Source organism: Camelus dromedarius, chromosome 5 (genome assembly GCF_036321535.1).
Source record: "Camelus dromedarius isolate mCamDro1 chromosome 5, mCamDro1.pat, whole genome shotgun sequence".
Taxonomy (NCBI): Eukaryota; Metazoa; Chordata; class Mammalia; order Artiodactyla; family Camelidae; genus Camelus; species Camelus dromedarius.
The window spans coordinates 32,229,508-32,249,082 of record NC_087440.1 but is presented as its reverse complement, the minus strand read 5'-3'; the positions used below and the strand labels follow the sequence as shown (position 1 = coordinate 32,249,082).

The following is a 19,575-nucleotide window of genomic DNA, read 5'->3' as shown; positions in this document are numbered from 1 at the left end:
TGTATTTGGAGGGTTTGGTCTGGATATAGGAACTCGTGTCCTGCCGTTAAGGGCACTGTCCCATAGTAATCCGGCTCCGCCGCGGAATGTACGGAACTCGAACTCTCCCCGGAACTTGGGAACTGTTGGCTCTGGGAACCTATATTACCGGGGCTCTGTTTCCGCGGCTCAGCCGGAGCTCAGCCCAACGGAAATAGCCGGGCCCGAGCTCGGGGTGAAGCGAGTTGAATCACCCTGGCGACGGGAGAGGCGCGGAGCAACGCCCTTTCCGCCGGAAGTGGGTTACAGAACCTCCACGTGCTGTCCCTCCCCCCTCCCGGCCCCACAGCGGCGGCTCAGCTGCTGCCATGGAGCCCGCCGGCCTGGAACAGATCCTGCGGGAGCTGCTGCTGCCGGACACCGAGCGCATCCGCCGGGTACGGGGCAGGCGGGAACGGGCCGGAGTGAACGGGGGGTGTTGCGGGAAAGGTTTGACACTGACCCCCCAGCCTCCCCCAGGCCACCGAGCAGCTCCAGACCGCTCTTCGAGACCCCGCCGCCCTGCCCGCGCTCTGCGACCTTTTGGCCTCAGCGGGCGACCCTCAGGTGAAGCTCCTGCCCCTTGCCACTGAGCGTCCCATAGTACGCCATTGGTCAGGCCCCAGTTCCCGCCCCCGGCGGCCCACTCATCACCTTCCTGCCCTGACCCTCACATGCCCGGTTCCTTATCCCAGATCCGCCAGTTCGCGGCTGTGCTGACCCGCAGACGACTGAGCACCTGCTGGCGGCGGCTGGCTGCGGAGCAACGGGAGAGGTGGGCTGGGCCAGGGGCGGGGCGGGGCCAGGCTGAGGCGGCTCTTGGGTACCAAACGTCTGCCACCTGTGTTCCAGCATCAAGTCCCTGGTCCTGACGGTCCTCCAGAGAGAGACAGAGTAAGTGCCTACCTGCCTCCTCTCCGGGTCCTAACTGACTCCAGACTGACCTTCCCGGGATTTCTGCCTTTTTCAGCGCCAGGCTGGGACTTGGGGATCAGGGGCTTCAGTTCTAGACCAAGAATGGAGGAAGAATTCTCAGGCTGTGTTAAAGACTAAAGTTCTTGAGAGTGGGCTGTGATGGTCTCCCAAACCCAAGTCAGAAGAATGGGAGTGAAATTGAGTATGAGTGAGGTCAGAACTTACCAGATTGCACATCCACGATGCTGCCAGTTTCCCTCTGAGCTGCTGTTTTATGTGTCCCAATTTGGCAGAGACCCTCTGCCCACACCTGGAGGTTTCTCTCCTGGCCATCCAACAGAGGTAGGGCCATCGTGTGCAGGGGAGGGTACTGGAGGGTGATTAGGGGTGGGGAATCTCTCCTGTTCGCAGGCATTCTGTGAGACTTAGCCTGGCCCAGCTCTCAGCCACCATTTTTCGAAAGGAAGGCCTGGAGGCCTGGCCTCAGCTCATGCAGCTTCTTCAGCACAGTACACACAGCCCCCGCATCCCAGAGAGAGAGGTACTATCACGTGGTTGGTGGGAGGAAGGGATCTGGAAGCTGGACAGACCATGTAAGCTTCTCTCTCTCAACCCCAACTCCTGGGCAGATGGGGCTTTTGCTGCTAAGTGTGCTGGTGACCTCCCGGCCCGAGGCCTTCCGACCACACCACCGGGAGCTTCTTCGGCTTCTGAATGAGACCCTTGGTGAGGTGGGCTCTCCTGGGCTCCTCTTTTATTCCCTGCGCACCCTGACCACAATGGCCCCTTACCTCGGCACTGACGATGTGGTGAGCTATGGGCCCTCACCTTCCCTGGCTCCCTGTCCTCGGGCTTTCATGTCCTCACCCTTGCGGGATGCAGAGCTATTTCAGACACTTTCTCTGCTTGTCCTGCCTAGCAATTGCGAGGGGAACCTGTGGGTGGCTGTGTGTGGGCTCCCCCGATGTCCAGGCTTCAAGAAAGCTGCCAGTTTCTGGAGCTTGGGATTAGGCTACATCGTACTCTCTGTGATTCAGCTCATTCTGTGTCCTCCAGCCTCTTGCTCGAATGTTGGTGCCTAAGCTCATCATGGCTGTGCAGAGTCTGATCCCTGTAGATGAGGTGAGGACATTTGGATAGGAGCTCTGTTGGAGGGAAAGTACAGAAGCAATCGGCTTGGTCCACTGAAGAAGAGGATAGTAACCCTATGACTTTCCTGTCTGGCAGGCAAAGGCCTGTGAGGCTGTGGAAGCCCTGGATGAATTGCTGGAGTCAGAGGTGCCTATCATCACCTCCCACCTCTCAGAGGTCCTCACATTCTGCCTGGAGGTGAGCCCAGGGTCGGCACCATCCCTGCTGCTTGTTCTACTGGGAGTTTCCTTGCCTATTTCTGAGTCTCACTGGTCTCCGGGCAGGTGGCTAGAAACGTGGCCCTGGGCGATGCAGTACGTGTGCGTATTCTCTGCTGCCTCACTTTCTTGGTTAAAGTCAAGAGCAAGGTGAGTGCCCTCTGACGCCCATCACCCCATCCCCATCTCTGTCCTTTATCTCACTCCCGGGGCTTTCTGTCCATCTCAGGGTGTCTAAAGTACCATAGCCAAGATGTTCAAGACTTGATCTGGACTCAGCCCAGCTCTTGGCTGGGGGATTGGGAATCTCCGGCTGGACCCCCTGTGGCCTGAACGGCTGGAATTTTTAATGTGAATCCATCTTCGGAGCAGATTCTCAGGGAGCCCATTCTGCCCTCCCTCTTCAGGCCTTACTGAAAAATCGTCTCCTGCCACCCTTGCTGCACACCCTCTTCCCCATTATGGCTGCCGAGCCCCCACTGGGCCAGCTGGATCCTGAGGACCAGGATTCGGAGGAGGAAGAGCTGGAGATTGGGCTGGTGGGGGAGACACCCAAGCACTTTGCTGTACAGGTGGGATGTGGGAGAGGGCCTGGGGACAGGGTGTTAGGTGGTTAGGGGAGGTTGAGGGGCAGAGGTGGAGTTCAGCAAAGTCTCCCTGTTCTTTTGCAGGTCGTGGACATGTTGGCACTCCATTTGCCCCCTGAGAAGCTCTGTCCCCTGCTGGTAAGTGTGACTCTTACCCCTAGGTTTGCGTAGTCCCCTGAGGCTGAGGATGTTTGTGTCCTGGTAGGTGTTGAGGCCTGTTGCTGCATGACCAGGCAGGCTCGTGCTGGGGTTTCAGGAGAGCGCCATCTCCTTTCCTAGATGCCCATGCTGGAAGAGGCCTTGAGGAGTGAGAGCCCCTACCAACGCAAGGCTGGTCTCCTGGTGCTGGCGGTGCTGTCTGATGGAGCTGGTGACCATATCAGACAGAGGTATTTATTCCCCTGTCCTGGAGTGAGGATGGGCCGTGGGGAGGGGGACCACACCACCCACAGCAGTGCTGGTCTGTTTGTTGTTTAAGCCTAATTATCAATAGCATCTTCTTGTTGCTCTCATACGCATCCTGGTTTAGAAAATAAATGGCTACCCCAGCTATAGGGACCAGTGAGTGGTGCTCACCATCTGGTGACAGAAAGCTGGGTTTTCCTAGGGGAAACGGGAGAATGGCTTGGCCTAGGGCTCTCGGATCCTGCCTGTCAGTCTGCATCTTCTTGTCCCGCCCCATCCAGGCTGCTGCCCCCACTGCTGCAGGTTGTGTGCAAGAGCCTGGAGGATCCGTCGCAGGTTGTACGCAATGCTGCACTGTTCGCTCTGGGCCAGTTCTCAGAGAACCTACAGGTCAGCAAGGCCAAATTTGGGCAGCCACCATTTCAAAGTTCCCGCCTGTCCCAGGGACCAGCCCCCCAGCTTCATCTTCTCAGGCATCCCTGCTGCCCTCAACACTTTGGCGTGTGCCCTGCAGTTGAGCTGACTCAGGCCCCCTTTTTCCTTCCCCCAGCCCCACATCAGCAGCTACTCCGGTGAGGTGATGCCACTGCTCCTCGCCTACCTGAAGTCAGTGCCTCCTGGGCACACACACCACCTGGCCAAGGCCTGCTATGCCCTAGAGAATTTTGTGGAGAATCTAGGTAGTGATGACATTTGGGGGTACGAGGGAGGGGATGGGGCTGTAGTCTTGGCTGAAGGGGGCAGGATGTGCTGCTCCCGGAACCACTGCCTGTGGTGGGGAGTGGGATGTGGTGGGCCCGCAAGGAGGGTCAGCCTGGAGGCAAGTAGGAGACCTAGGTTGGTTGTTAGCGAGCTGCCTTTCCCATAGGACCTAAAGTACAGCCCTACCTTCCGGAGCTCATGGAGTGTATGCTGCAGCCTCTAAGGGAACCCAGCAGCTCTCGGGCCAAGGAGCTGGCTGTGAGCGCCCTGGGGGCCATTGGTGAGTTGGAGGCGGGAGCATGGGGTTCATCTGGCGCCTATGGCATGTGATCCTTGCTCACCCTCCAGCTCTGATTCTGTCCTACTGCCCTGCAGCCACAGCTGCCCAGGGCTCCATGCTGCCCTACTTCCTCACCATTATGGAGCACCTGCGGGAGTTCCTGCTGACAGGCCACGAGGACCTTCAGCCTGTGCGGATCCAGAGCTTGGGTGAGTGAGGAGCTCCCAGGTGGGCTTCCCAGTGCCAGGGAAGGGCGGATGCCCAGAGAAGATCGCCCCTGAGCAGCACAGGTGTCTTCCTCCCCTCCACACCGTAGCTAGGAGTAGGAGTGGTTTCTAAACTCACCCTAGCTGCCACCTCTGGTCCCCTGGGCCTTGGCCCGACTCACCTCTGGCCTAGCTCCACATTGCTGTGCTAACCAAGCCCCTCCCCCACAGAGACGCTTGGGGTGCTGGCTCGAGCAGTGGGGGAGCCCATGAGGCCCCTGGCTGAGGAATGCTGCCAGCTGGGGCTGGGCCTGTGCGACCAGGTAGACGACCCTGACTTGCGGCGGTGCACGTGAGTGAGCCCTCACCCTGCTGTGCCCCTACCCCACCTGAGTCCTCTGGTTCTGGACCAGGGGTTCCCTGGGCTCCCCACTCCTGTCTAGATACTGCCGACAGGATGGTAGAGCTTCCACCTGCCTTCGCCAGGTACAGCCTGTTTGCAGCCTTATCGGGGCTGATGGGTGAGAGCCTGGCGCCCCACCTGCCACAAATCACCACACTCATGCTGTCGTCACTGCGTTCCACTGAGGGCGTTGTGGTGAGCCGAGAGCAGATGGGCCCAGCGAGACTGGGGAGGCCAGCCCTGGGATGGGGTCTCTCTCCTGGGCCCAGTTGAGCCAGACTCCCTGCTGTGCCTCTCCTGTCCAGCCTCAGTATGATGGAAGCAGCGCCTTCCTCCTGTTTGATGACGAGAGCGATGGGGAGGAAGAGGAGGAGCTCATGGACGAGGAGGAGGAGGAGGAGGAGGACTCAGAGATCTCAGGGTGTGGAGGGGTGCCTGCCGTTCTGGTCGGAGGAATCCTGGTTTAGATGATGGCCCAGGGTCAGCTGTGCTCCTACTGGTACCCGATCACTGCTGTATCCCCTCTTTACTCCAGGTATAGCGTGGAAAATGCCTTCTTCGATGAGAAGGAAGACACCTGTGCTGCCTTGGGGGAGATCTCTGTGAACGCCAGGTGAGCCTTGGCCTATCCCCGGCACTGGGAGCCCCTGCTAGGAACCCCTTCCCCATGGCCCTGTGTCTGTCTACAGTGTGGCCTTCCTTCCCTACATGGAGACTGTCTTTGAAGAAGTGTTCAGACTATTGGAGGTGAGTGGGCTGGTGGGCGGAGGGGTGGGGGTCAGAGGCCTAGGGGCCCTGTGTTCGCCCTGTACCCAGCAGGCACATCCTGCCCCCTCCTCGTGCCGCAGTGCCCTAACCTGAATGTGCGGAAGGCAGCCCATGAGGCCCTGGGTCAGTTCTGCTGCGCGCTGCACAAAGCCTGTCAAAGCTGCCCCTCGGAACCCAACACTGCTGGTGAGATGCGGGTACTGGGTCCTCTGGAAGCAGAGGGGTTGGGGAGGGGCAGGCCTGGTCAGAGCTTCAGCCGATCATGTCCCCAGCTCTGCAGGCCGCCCTGGCCCGGGTGGTGCCGTCCTACATGCAGGCAGTGCACGGGGAGCGGGAGCGCCAGGTGGTGATGGCCGTGCTGGAGGCCCTGACGGTGGTGCTGCGTGGCTGTGGGAGCCTCACGCTGCAGCCCCCTGGGCGTCTGGCTGAGCTCTGCAGTGTGCTCAAGGCTGTGCTGCAGAGGAAGGTGAGCGGGGCTTGCAGGGTGAAGAGGTGGCCCAGGCCCAGGTGGGGATAGCCAGAGGTCACCTATCTGGCTTCCCCCTTCCTCTACCCCTGGGAAGGAGAAGGGGCAGGAGAGCCCAGGCTGAGCTGAGCTCCCCTTCCCCGCAGACAGCCTGTCAGGACACCGATGAGGAAGATGAGGAAGACCAGGTGAGAGCTGTGGGTGCAAACTGGGACCAGAGAGTCTCCACAGGGCAGGGCAGAACGTGTGCTTGGGCTTGGCCTGGGGGTACTAGGGCTGCTGAAAGATTGGTCAGTGGCTTTGGATGACCAATGCTGCTCCTAAATTAGTAGGGATTTAAGGAAGGCTTCCTGGAGGTGGGGATTCAGGGCAGGCTTGGACTGATAAGTGAGAGTGAGAGGACCTAGAGAAAAATCTGGGCTGCAAACAAGCCCAGCCTGGGAGGGGCTGATCCTGTCAACCAGGGGCAGCCCCCAGGGGGACCACCTGTGGCAGTGGAGGAGCATGGTGAGAGGTGCCCCCAGTCTCAGAGCTGGCCCTGGTACTCCAGCTCCCAACCTGGCCCCACAGGCTGAATATGATGCCATGTTGCTCGAGCACGCTGGTGAGGCCATCCCCGCACTGGCAGCTGCAGCAGGGGGAGATGCCTTTGCCCCTTTCTTTGCCGGCTTCCTGCCATTATTGCTCTGCAAGATGGTGAGTGCTCTGTCCCCTGGCTTTGAACCCCATGCGCCCTGCACCCAGCCCTAGGCTGACATGCACTTCTCCCCCTACCAGAAACAGGGCTGCACAGTAGCTGAGAAGTCCTTTGCGGTGGGGACGCTGGCGGAGTCCATTCAGAGCCTGGGTGCTGCCTCGGCTCAGTTTGTGTCCCGACTGCTTCCTGTGCTGTTGAGCAGCGCCCGGGAGGCAGACCCCGAAGTGCGGAGCAATGCCATCTTTGGGCTGGGTGTGCTGGTGGAGCACGGGGGCCGCCCCGCCCAGGAGTATCCTCAGCTTGCAGGAAGGAGCCGGGGTTGGGTAGGGTGGGTGTCCCTGGGACTTGGGATGGGAAAGTTCTTTCCATGTGCCTGTTCCTTGACTGGGGACCAGACACTTCCCCAAGCTGCTGGGGCTCCTGCTGCCCCTCCTGGCGCGGGAGCGCCACGATCGTGTCCGTGACAACATCTGTGGGGCACTCGCCCGCCTGCTGATGGCCAGTCCCACAAGGAAACCAGAGCCCCAGGTGAGGGGTCGGGGCATCAGGCAGGGTCGGGAACCCGAGGAGGGTGTGAAATGCGCATGGCTAGGGGCCAAAGTCATGTCTGCGTCCAGGTGCTGGCTGCCCTATTGCACGCCCTGCCACTGAAGGAGGACTTGGAGGAGTGGGTCACCATAGGGCACCTCTTCAGCTTCCTGTACCAGAGCAGCCCTGACCAGGTAACGCCAATGCTGGGGCCCTTGGAGGGAAGCTTGATGCTCCAGTCTCAAGGACAGGCAGAGTTGGCATCGGTTAAAGCTGCTCTTTGCTTTCTCATTGGTCTGCAAGGCTTGGTAGCCAGGCCTGTAATGGGAGAGGAGGGGCTTCCTCTCGACACGTAGCATTTTTCCTCTGAGAGGCTGTCTTCCCTGGCCATTTCCACTCTCTGATCTGAGCCAGAAGTCACAGCTTTCCTGGGCTGATTGCTTAGATCAGGACTCTTTCAGATTGTGCTCCATGGAGCCTGTGGACTCTGGCCACCCCACCATCTATTTGAATCAGAGCAGCTCTGCTTTCTGAATGAGATTTGTCTGCACCAAGTGACTAGCTTTGGACTCATGCTCCAGTGTTCCTGTTTCCATTACCTCTGTCTTGCACCTTTGGAAACTACTGTGTTGGTGGAGCTCCTGGGTGTGTGGGCTTCTTTTGGTCTTGAGGCCAGGATTTCAGGTGTCTTTGGTCACAATCCCACCCTCTCAAAAAAAAGGAAAGAAAAAAGGACTATTTCCACTCCATTTCATGGGTCCTTCTCATGTTTCACAGTTTAGGATGTCTGAATCAGTATTAAGCTCAGATGGCCCCACTGGGAGACCGCCTCTCCTGGGCTCCTACCACCTACCCCAGTGCTGGGGCCCAGCAGTGCTTCTGCCCCTGAGCTGGCCCTTTTCCCACAGGTTGTAGATGTGGCTCCCGAGCTCCTGCGCATTTACAGCCTCATTCTGGCCAAGAACAAGATCCCACCAGGTAAGGGTGGCAGTCGTGGGAGGGTTGTGGGGAGAGCAGAGGAGCAGGGCTTCAGAGGGCCTGGGGCAGCTAGGAGTTGGGGGCCAGCCCTCCCCAGGTTTCTCCCTCTTCACTCTCCACCCAGACACCAAGGCGGCACTGCTGCTTCTCCTGACGTTCTTGGCCAAACAGCACACCGACAGCTTCCATTCGGCACTGGGTTCCCTGCCTGGCGACAAGGCCCAGGAGCTCCAGGCCGTCCTGGGCCTCACCTAGACTACGGGGTGCAGCTGGGCCAGAGAGGACAGAGCCCACCCAGGCCCAGCTCTCAGCCCAGCTCCAGCTTATGCCTTAACAAAGATTCTGAGCCTGGGCCTCATACCCACTTGGAGTCTCAGCCCTACTCGCTGCCTTGTGCTGTGGGACAATACAGTGTCATGACACCAGGCTGTAATAAAGGCAGTTTATTTTCTGCTTGAACAGTAGCTCTGAGAACAGGAAGGACAGAGATGCCTGTTCATAATGAGGCAGGCAGGGCCTAGTGAGGCAGGACCTAGTTTTACGCAGTCAGTTTCCTGACCGCTTTGTAAATGAGCTCTAACCGCTGTGGAATCGGGGCCCCGGCTGGATCAGGAGGCGCCCGTATGGCTTCTCTTGTTTCACACGAAGGATCTCCTGTGCGGCAAGCACTGGTGAAGAGGGGAGGAGAAGGCTGGTGAGAGGGAGTCCCTGTGGCAGTCTCTGGCCAGTGTGTCCGCTCCCCAGCCCCGCATGGGCACACGAGCCCAGCTCACCCAGCAGCATGTAGAAGACTCGGGCAGCCATCCTGCGGGGACTGAGAGGCGGCACCAGGCTGCTGAAGTCAGGCTCTCTGTTGGCCTGCAGCTCCAGTGCTACTGCCCTGTGGAGATCAAGGACCATTGGCCGAGGCTCCGGCCCAGGCCACCCACTGCGGCCCACCCTCCCTGGTACCTGTGCACGGCCTCCAGCGAGAGCAGCTCAGGCTCCAGTGGCAGCGGCACAGGCATCTCCACAGGCACCTCGGGGAGTTCAGGCACCACAGGCAACACAGGGGGCTCCGGCTGCTCCACCTCAGCCCAGGCCCTAGGGCATGGCAGTGAGGTACAGCAGGGCAAGGGCGGCTGTGAGGGTGATGAGGGCCCACCCCTTCAGCCACCTCCCCAACCTGGCCAGGCTCGCGGGCCAGGTCCTGCTTACCACCGCTCTTCTGGGGGGACGAGGCTGACGCGGGCCCTCTCCTCCTCAGCCGCTTCTAGGGAGATCTCTGTCCGAGGGGAGAGGGAGGTCCTGAGCGGGTTTGTCTGCATCTAGGCAGTCAGGCCCTAGGGGCCACCTGGTCAAACTGGGTGCCAGAGCTGTGCAGTGACTCGTTAAAAGTACCGGGGGCAGGGGATGGGTTGGTGGGGGTTACTGAAGACACTCAGTGTGTGCTCTCGTGTTAAAACGCTTTGATGAGAGCTGTTAGCAGTTGGGGACCGGTTCCCTGGGATTGTGCTGGCCTCCACCATCCCTTTTCCAGGTGCTTACCTGACACCATGAGGGGCCCACTGGGCTCCAGGGCCTCCCTCAGGGCCTGGGGATGAAAGAAAGAGAACTAAGACCCCAAGCTTCCATGAGCATGGGGGGCGGGGTTCGAGCAGCCCTGCTCAGTCCTGGTGCTCGCGTGGAAAGAAGCAGCAGCCCTGGAGCTGGGCAGAGCAGATGGTCTTTTCGGGAAGGAGTGAAGATACAGTTACCTCAATATCACTTGGAGTTTCAGCCTTTCTCCTTTCCTCCTCGGCTGCGGCCTCCTCTTCGGCCTCCTTGGGCGGCCTTCGCCTGAGTGCTGTCGGGGGTGGCTGGGCAGAGTGGGTCCAGAAAGCCAGCAGCTCTGGGGGCAGCGGGGCAGCTGAGGGTAGCAGGCAGCAGGGAGAGGGTTTGAGGCGTGAGGAACACCAACAGCGAGGAACATGGGTTCAGAGGATCCCACACACCAGCTCCCACCACTCCTCACGGTGAGTCGGGGTTCGGAACAGCTCGGCAGGGCTTGTGATCATCCTCTCAGGAGGCTGCACCTTCGGCTACGTGGTGGGGAAGGCCGGAAGCCCAGTTAGGAAGGAGCCATTGCCCCTTCCTCACCTGCAAAGTCTTGTTCCAAGGCCTTTGGCCTTCCAATTCTCAGGCTCCTGTCCTTGCCCACTCTGCTTATTGCTAAAGGGACGACTCAGCCGGTCCCTTGGATGTGACAGGCAGGGTCACAAAGTGGTGTGTGGGCAAACCCCCACCATGTGCACTTTGGAGACTTTAGAAGGCCCAGCGTGCACCTGCCTCCCTCTGTCCCCCCTGAGCCTGGGCTACACTCACACACTCCCAGCAGTGGGCTCTGGTTTGCAGTTGTTCCTGGAATTTCTCCCGGGAGATCTGGGTCTCCTTGTCCCAGAATAACAGCTGGCGGCGGCGGCGGCGAGCAGGTGGGGCCCCTGGAGGTGGGGGGCCTGGGGGCCTCCTCCGCTGAATGAGGAGGGGAGGCAGGGGCAAGGCTACCCTTTACTCCTTTTCCTGTCGTTCTTGTGGACTGCAAACAGGCCCCACACTCCCGCCCCTAGAGGTGCCCTGGGAGAGGGCTTGGGTGGGGCCTCCGGGAGCGGGTGCAGCTCCCGCCCTGAATGAGGTGTCCATCTGGGAAGTGCAAGCTGGATAGAATGGGGCATGGGCAGGGGCACCTTTTGCTCATTGGCATAAAGGCCTGTGGAAGCTAGTGGTGGCCTTGGGCTTAGGGAAACTAAAAATCGGTGAGCAGCTCTGGGAGGGGAGGGCCAAGAGAAGGCAGCTTGGAAGGGTACTCACCTCTGGGCTTGGTGGGGCTGGCAGACGCAGCTCCAGCGGGGGGGTCACCTCTGCAACAACACTCAAGGTCCTGGCTCTGCCCCGCAGCCTTTACTCTCAAAGCCACCCAGTCAAGAAGCTAGAGGGTCCTTTCTTCAGCAAGTTGGACCCCCAGGAAGGACCCAGGCATAGCGGATACTCACCAGGAAGTGGGGCCCTGGGCTCCCAGACTGGCAGCTTCGGCTCCTCGGGGACCGGGACCCGGCCTGGAAGTACCCTGAGGGGAAGTGGGCAAGCAAAATGAAGACACTCCCCCTCCCAGCAGTGACCCGTACCTGGTCTGGGGGTTCCTGCCCTTACTCTGCGAGAGCTAGAGGTGAGGGTGGGGGAACTGCGATCTCCTCCTCTGGGGCCCGGAGCTCCTCCTTGGCCTCTGCAGAGAGAGGATCAGGGCTCAGAACACAGAAGAGAAGAGATGGGAGCATGGCCCAGGCCCAGACTGCCTGTGCGGAGGCCTGACCATCCAGCGCTGGGTAGGCCCTACCTTCCCGGACAGGCCTACCCAGCCGACGACGTTCCTCTAACAAGATGGCTTCGTCTTCCTCAGCAATCAGCAGGTCCAAGTCTCGGCGGCTGATCTCTGGGAGGTCTTTTTCACCCTGTCAGAAGAGGAAGAAAAAGGAGAAGGGGCTCAATTCCACTTCTGTTTGAGAGGCACATGCCACAAGGCCGGGCTGGGCCAAGGGAGCCCAGGGGTGCTTGGGGCCAGGGGCAGGGGTGGGGGAATGGAGGTAGAGAAGGCAGGACTCCGGGGGCAGAGAGAAGTGGATGCAGGGGGCTAGGCCACCAGAAGCAAGACCTGGGCCTTGGTCTCTGCAGGGGGACAGCTCACCTCGATTTGCAGCATACGTATGGGTTCCTCCTCCAGGATCGTGATGGCTTCAGGAGACACCACAGTGACCGGAATCCTGTCTGCAGGGGCAGGGAAGTCACACCAGCCCCTCTGCTTCTTTCTGAGTTCCCATACCCATGTGGTAAGGCGAAAGCATGGACTCTGGAGTCAGCTCAATCTAGGTTCTTAGTCAGACCCTGGCAAGCTGACCCAGGATACATTGCTTAACCACTATGGGCTGCACTTTCCTCATCTGTAAAATGGGAAGGACTCCAGTTGCACAGGACTCATGTGAGACAGTTATGCAGTTATACACACACGGCCTGGCTCCTGAGAGAAGCTCAAAGGGAGTTATTTCTATAGCTCTTGGCTCTTTGCCTCTCACCAGAAGGATGTCTCTCTCTGCTCACCTGGCTTCCTGGGCTCTGTAGGGACTTCAGGAGGAATCTCCTCAAGAACTCTCTCTGGGGTCACAGCCTCTAAGAGGTGTCGAATCTTTGGGAAGGGATTGGGGACAAGAGATAGGGTTCAGCTTCAGCCCCCGAATTCCCCGCTTTCATAGCCCTAGTCAGACAGTGGACAGTGATACCCCTAAATGCCCGATTCTGTGGCACTGACACTAGTATGCAGTGAACCCACTCACTATCTGGTTTCCTTTCCTCCTTTTCCTGCCCCCACCCAATTATCTAGTCTGTGTCAACTTGTCTGTGAAAGAAGTACTACATCCTTATGTCAGGTGTTGTGGGGGACAGAGGGAACAGGAAATGTTCTTGATGTTAAGGAGTGTATGGTCTAGTGGGGAGACGAATAGTATATGACCCCAGCCAGAGTCAACACTAAGGATAAAACATGACCCAAGTGATGTGCTCAGTTCCAGAACAACATTTGATTCTGGCTAAGAGTGGGATAAAGGCTTCATGGGAAAGGGTAGCATTTGAGTGAAGTCTGTAAAAGAATGAGGAGTGATCATTAAGGGCTAGGGAAATAGCTCAAACAGAAAAGTAAATGTGGTATCTTTGGGACATAGGGGCCAGACTGGTGTTTGGGAGCCAAAGATGCCCAGGGGATGCGCTGAGAGGATGTCTAGGGATGGCTCCCTCTGGGCCAGGACACGGAGAGCCTTAAATGTTAGTATTTTGTTTGCAGTGAGGAACCACTGGCAACGTCTTTGAAGAAAGGGGGTAACACTGTCTAAGCTGTAGTGGTATTAGAAATGGATGGACAAGAACATGGGTAAGGAAACCTGGTGCTGAGAGACACCAGGGTCTGGATTAAGGCTTCAACTGTGGGAATAGCATGGAGAAGAGTGGCGACAAGAGCTGCCTCTAGGTTGGTCCTGAATAGGGAAGTGCAGCAGGCTTGTCTGGATGGGTCCCCCATGACAGTCGCCCTGCGCCAACTCCTATGGGGCAGAGCTGTAGCAGGTTCCCGCCCTTCCCTGAACAACTGGCACAGGAACAGCACACCCCTCTGCAGTGTCCACTCATCAGGTGTCCCAGGGGATGAGACCTACCTGAGGGATATTGAAGGGACTGGGGAGTCTGGGATCCACAGACATCATCCCAAAAAAAGGGTCTGGAGCTTCTTCCAGAGTCTCCATCATGGCCAGGTGGTTAGGAAGCAGCAGGCTGGGTCTGAGGGAGAATGTGAGCTATCAAGTACTGAGGCCAAGATGGGCTGAGGTCAAGCAGGAAGGCTCCCTGCCAAAGGCTGGTGGTTCCAGTCCCCAGAGGATACTCACAGTTCAGTCTCCACCATATCAATGCGAATCTGCAGCTGGGCCCGGTGCAGGCGCTCCAGGATGTGCTGGATGTCCTCTGCGGGCAGGGAGGGTAAGGTAGAGCGCCAGCCCAGGCCAGGGACCCTCCGCTCTGCCCTGCCTCGAAGCCTTCCCAGCCTTACCTACGAGGTACTGGCATTGTTGAAAGTAGACCCGGATGATGCCGATTTGGAGTTGGGCTGACAGATAGAGGGAGAAGCGGGGCCTCGGCAGACTGGGCAGCGGGGGCTCCACGCGTACCAGCACATAATTGAGGATTTCCTCGCTGGGGAAACAGCACGCCCTGATCACCCACTGCGTCAAGGACCAGCCCCACAGCCCAGCCCGGCCCGGCCCAGTCCATCCCCTGACCCACCCTGGCCCCAGGCCGCTCCTCCCTTCCCTGGGCCTTACCAGGTCTTCACCACATTCACCTTCAGGTATTCACGCTTCACCAACCGGCTGCCGCGCGTGGCTGCCAGCCTGGAGGGAGGAAGTGGGGTGAGGATGGAGAGGGGAGCCCTTCAGCTGGGATCCCTGGGTGTCCCTCCTGGCTTGCCCACCCTGGCCCGGCCAGCCCTTACCAGATGGTGGCGAAGCAGCCGGTGTGGCGCTGGAGCACGTTGGGATAGTAGAACATGGTCCCTCCGGGCTTTCACTTGTCTCCACCGCTCTTGGATCTCAGTCCGACGAAGCCTTCAGGGCACGGGATTTCCTAATACTGACAGAGAGAAGGATGCAGCGGAGCGGGTGGACCCATAGAATGCCAAACAAATGAACCGATAAACAATGGGTGGATAAATGATTAAGGGAATAAGTAAATGGAGATGTAGCCTGGATACACAGGAGTTGGGACACCTTCTCCGTCAGCCCTGAGCTGGTTCACGCAATGCCTGGGTGTTTTGAACTTACTGGAGGTTGCCGGGTTGAGTTTCAAGTCGGAGATGCAGAGCTTCACGCTGGGAGGCCTGCGCTGCGATCCAGTTCAGGTCCCCACGGAGAACAGGTGTCCTCCTCAGAGATGCTGGGCTCCTGGCCTTTGCACAGCTTTGGCTCCTGCCGTCGCGGGCGGGTCCCCCTCCAGCAGGGCTAGATCCTACTGCAGGGAGAGAGTGCCCGGGGGGCTCTGCGCCTCGCTCCTCATTAGATAGCGGCCCCCAGAGCAGCCAATGAAGAACAGGGCTCAGCCGGGGGGCGCTCGTTCCAGGGCGCGCCAAGTAGCAGGCCTGTGTTCTAGGCAATAAGGGTCTCCCGAGGCAGGCAGCGAACCAATGGGAAGAACCCTGCGTGGCCGGGGGGCCATTGTGAGGTGTCCTGACCAATAGGCTCTCGTCCTCGCCTCGGTAACAGCGGGTCCTCGGAGGCGCTTCTCTGCAGACCAATGAGCGGGGAGCAAACCCCAGGCTTCCCCTGCAGTGAGCCTGGTAACAAAGGCGCTTCAACTAGCCCGGGAGGTCGGGTCATCCTGGGGACAACCGCCAGGCCCTCTTCTGGGCGCCTGACCTGAGTTTAGACCTTGTTCTCCACCCCCACCCCCACCTCGAATCCCACCGAGTAGCGATTGATCCGCTTTTGTGCCCAGCCTAGGGCCTAGGGTGAGCTGTGGAGATAGAAGCCGTGGGAGGCGGCCTTGGAGCCGTCACAGACTGATGCGGAGTAAGTCAGATCTCATAGGAAGCAGTGAGAGGACTTGCCGAGTCATTTCCTAAACCTGAACAATTTAGGTTGTGGGCATTTCTCACCTGGCTGTTTTCCAGTTGTGAATGTTATCCTGGCTGAAACAGACTTTTGCTTTGTTGGGCACAGAGCATACTTCTCAGCATACAAAAGCCGTTTGTCTCAAACATTTCTTTGTGTAGCATAAGTTGTATGGTTGCAGTCACAAATATCCTGAATTTCCCCATGCCTCCTGCCTTTGCACAGCCATTTCTCTGTCCTAGAATGTCCTTCCCAGCCTCGACTCCAGGGCATGCTTTGCCTCTTTAAGACTCAGCTCTTCACATCATACACAAAAATAAACTCAAAATGACTTAAAAACTTAAATGTAAGACAGGACACCATAAAACTCCTAGAAGAAAACATAGGCAAAACATTATCTGACATAAATCTTAGCAATACTTCCTTAGATCAGTCTCCTAAGGCAAAAGAAATAAAAGCAAAAATAAACAGGTAGGACTTAATCAAACTTACAAGCTTTTGCACAGCAAAGGAAACCCCCAAAATGAAAAGGCAACCTACAGACTGGGAGGTTTTGCAATAATGCAACCAACAAGGGCTTAATTTCCAAAATATACAGGCAGCTCTTACAACTCAATATCAAAAAAACAAAAAACTCAATCAAAAAATGGGCAGAAAATCTAAATAGACGTTTCTCCAAAGATGTACAGATGGCCAACAGGCACATGAAAAGATGCTCAACATTGCTAATTATTAGAGAAATGCCAATCAAAACTACAATGAGGTATCACCTCATATCAGTAGACTGGCCATCAAAAAAATCTACAAATACTGCAATTTAAAAAATAATAAAATTTTTTTAAAAAGTAAAATTTAATATTAGTCTACAAATAATAAATGCTAGAGAGACTGTGGAGAAAAGGAAACCCTCCTATACTGTTGGTGCGAATGTAAATTGGTACAGCCACTATGGAAAATAGTATGGAGGTTTCTTAAAAAACTAAAAATAGATTTACCATATGATCCAGCAATCCCCCTCCTGGGTATATATGCAGAAAAGACAAAGACTAATTCAAAAAGATACATGCACCTCAATGATCATAGCAGCACTATTTCCAGTAGCCAAGACATGGAAGCAACCTAAGTGTCCATCAACAGATGAATGGATAAAGAATATGTGGCATATTCACACACACACACACACACAAACAGACATACACACACACCGGAATATTACTCAGCCACAAAAAATGAAATCCCATCCATTTACAGCAACATGGACGGACCCAGAGATTATCATACTAAGTGAAGTAAGTCAGACAAAGACAAACATTGTATATCACTTATATGTGGAATCTAAAAAAATAATACAAATGAACTTATAAAATAAGAACTGACTCAAAGACATAGAAAACAAACTAATGGTTCCCAGGGGAAAGAGAGTGAGGGAGGGATAAACTGGGAGTATAGGATTAACAGATACACACCACTACATGTAAAATAGATAACCAAGGATTTACTGTATAGCACAAGGAAATATATTCAATATCTTGCAATAACCTATAATGGAAAAGAATCTGAAAAAGACTCCATATACATATATATGTATATATATATACTGGAAATTAAGACACTACTGTAAAATTTTTTTTTTGTTTTTTTTGGTTAGGGTCAGGATTAGGTGATAGGGTTAGTTTTAGGGTTAGGGGTTAGGATTAGGTTTAAGGTCAGTTAGGGTTAGGGGTTAGGGTTAGAGTTAAGGGATAGGGTTATGTTTAGGGGTAAGGGTTTAGGTTAGGTTCAGTTTTAGGGTTAGGGTTAGGCCTCGGGATAGGTTTAAGGTAGTGTTAGGTTTAGGGCCAAGTCTCCACAATATTGTAAATCAACAGTAGTTCATTTAAAAAAAAAACTCAGCACTTTTTACAGCTGAGCTGACCCTATTTTATTTTGTTTTTTCAATCTAAGAACTCTGGACACTTGGGTCTTATTTTTTCCATTAGTGCCTGAAACTTAGCTCCGCAAGTATTTGTCAAATGAAGTGCGATTGCCCTAAATTTACAATCACAGAATATCAAATCTGAAAGGGATTTCCAAACCTAGTCCAAGCTTTGCCTTTACAGATGAGAAAACAGGGGCCTGTATAGACTGTTTCTCCCAGACCACACACTAGGCTGTCCTAGTCACAGCCTGGTTGGGAACTCTGCTCTCTTGAATTCCAGTGTTCCCTGTCCCTATTCCACAGAGCTTGGCTAAACTGACTTCCACATGATACTTACAAGTTGTTTCAATCACTGTATGTATATTGTCAATGTTCGTAAGCGTTCACATTGGGGCACAAACATGATAAAGTAGGGGCACCTACCTTCAGGGTGCTTAGAACCTAGTTTAAGAGATAAGGGATACAGCAATTTGTTCATCCATTCATTCATCCAACAAGTATTTATTACATGCCTACTATGTGCCAGGCACTCCTTCAGGCAATGCAGATATAGCAATGAACAAAACAAGTCTCTGTTCTCATGGATTAGGGAAGGAGCGATGATAAAACAAGTAGACAACTAGAAATGTGGGAAGTGGTGATTAGTGCTATGAAGAAAGATGAGGCCACATAGGAGAACAGAGAAAGTGGGGAGGGCTGCTATTTAGGTCGGGTGCTCAGGGGAAGCCCTCTCTGAAGACAGGGGGCAAGTCATGTGCTTACCTGAAGGATGTGTTTTAGGAAAAAAAAAATCATCAGGTGCAAAGGTCCTGAGGCAGAAATGTGTTCAGTGGGTTCAGGGAGCCTGGAGCAAAGCAACTGAGAATGGCAAGGGGTGAGGTTAGAAATGAGAACAGGGGCTACAATGGAGGCCTGGAGGCCATTGTAAGGACTGGAGATTTTACCCTGAGGAAATTGAAAGCTAATGGAGAGTTTTCAGCAGAAGGGTGACATGATGAGATTTATTTGTTAAAAAGATTCCTTTTGCAGAAAAGAAGATGTGGAAGGAAGCAGAAAGAAGAGATGAGAGATGGTGGTGGTTAAACCAGTGTTGGTGAGGGGAGCAGAAATAAGTGGTCAGATTATGGGTAGATTTTGCAGAAATCTACCCTTTGATAGGATTTGCAGATGGTTTGATGTGGTGGTATGAGAGAAAATTGAAGTAAAGGAGGTCCGAAGAAGGTCCCGGAGGGATCTCAGCAAATCAAGGGCGCAAGACTCAGTACCCGATTTCTTCACTGCTAGTGCAGATGCCTGTTGGGCTCTTGGCTCTTCAGGAGGATGATGGACAAGACTGAAGACAACGAAGGTCCAAGGAGGCAGGAAGTCTCGAAAGCAGCGCTGCACTTTGCCAGGTGAGACAGTAAGAAGTTCCTCAAGAATTTGGGCATCTAGATTTGATCATGTAGGTGAACCACTCAAAGCTTATAAAAGTGACATGACAGAATGGAGCTGGTCAGACAGGCCCCTTCTCCAGTTTGCTGTCATGTACAGAACAGGGGAAGCCGGAGGCTGTGGCAGTCAGGTAGGTGGTGGATTGGTCTGGTGGAGTGGAGTGTAGGGAGGCGGGATGACAAGCGGCCTTGTGAAGGACTTCCAGCTTGGTAGCAGGATAAACACAGGGTAAGGGAGAGAAGGGTCGGTTGCTTTGGACCCCTGGGATCTCAACAGACAGCGTACTGATGACGTGGCCGTCTAGGCCAGGCTGTCTGTTGTGGGGCTCATGTAGACTGAGGAAACCAATTTGGGAGTAGCATTCAACTGGGGTGACACTGCTCCACATGCTGGGAGAAAGAACACCAGGACCCAGTCTGCCATGGGCACAGGAGACAGGGCTGCTCCTCCCTCTGATTTCCCTCCAGGCTCCAGGGCCTGTAGCTCACAGTTTCAGGTTGACCTTAAGTTCTCCTGTTCATTGACACCTCCAGGCCAGAGTCCAACGCTAGGTGAAATCAGAAGCCTCCAGCCAAGGACGGTGGAGCCAGATTTTTCCATGTGAAGGTGGCTACAGTGGCTGTAGGCTCAGTGCCCCTCTTGGTGGCTGACCCCAACCTTCTCCCTAATCCTGGCTGCCTAGAGGGTATAGAGAGCCAGGCCCAGAACCCAAAGATCCCAGACAGCTTCCCGGCCAGGGCCTGTGGTGGGAGGAGAGGAAAGGGGCC

General features: G+C 55.6%; 2 protein-coding genes across 3 annotated transcripts; one reads left to right on the top strand and one right to left on the bottom strand.

Annotated features, from left to right (window-relative positions):
* Positions 1–41: 41 nt before the first annotated feature.
* IPO4 (importin 4) lies at positions 42–8,761 on the top strand. The gene is made up of 30 exons (XM_031453477.2): positions 42–416; positions 499–585; positions 714–793; positions 871–912; positions 1,345–1,474; positions 1,563–1,742; positions 1,990–2,055; positions 2,161–2,262; positions 2,349–2,432; positions 2,690–2,854; positions 2,954–3,007; positions 3,149–3,258; positions 3,556–3,664; positions 3,825–3,954; positions 4,143–4,256; positions 4,352–4,465; positions 4,694–4,814; positions 4,949–5,060; positions 5,171–5,286; positions 5,401–5,478; positions 5,555–5,612; positions 5,714–5,819; positions 5,906–6,099; positions 6,246–6,287; positions 6,670–6,795; positions 6,877–7,085; positions 7,192–7,324; positions 7,414–7,518; positions 8,233–8,302; positions 8,427–8,761. Exons 1-30 carry the CDS (start codon positions 348–350, stop codon positions 8,555–8,557), a joined length of 3,237 nt encoding a protein of 1,078 aa, XP_031309337.1. The 5' UTR covers positions 42–347; the 3' UTR covers positions 8,558–8,761.
* REC8 (REC8 meiotic recombination protein) lies at positions 8,731–19,543 on the bottom strand. 2 transcript variants are annotated; one of them, XM_010995771.3, is made up of 20 exons: positions 14,671–19,543; positions 14,343–14,479; positions 14,173–14,241; positions 13,902–14,044; positions 13,741–13,816; positions 13,513–13,633; positions 12,410–12,494; positions 12,000–12,079; positions 11,670–11,766; positions 11,468–11,540; positions 11,311–11,384; positions 11,129–11,178; positions 10,646–10,792; positions 10,296–10,362; positions 10,039–10,190; positions 9,830–9,875; positions 9,500–9,566; positions 9,254–9,385; positions 9,076–9,182; positions 8,731–8,970 (listed from the first exon to the last, which is right to left on the bottom strand). In XM_010995771.3, the coding sequence occupies exons 2-20, from the start codon at positions 14,396–14,398 to the stop codon at positions 8,879–8,881; spliced, it is 1,734 nt and encodes a 577-aa protein (XP_010994073.2). In that variant the 5' UTR covers positions 14,399–14,479; positions 14,671–19,543; the 3' UTR covers positions 8,731–8,878. The 2 variants fall into 2 exon arrangements, with proteins under 2 accessions (XP_010994073.2, XP_031309340.1); XM_031453480.2 differs by having other exon boundaries at positions 11,468–11,766.
* Positions 19,544–19,575: the final 32 nt, after the last annotated feature.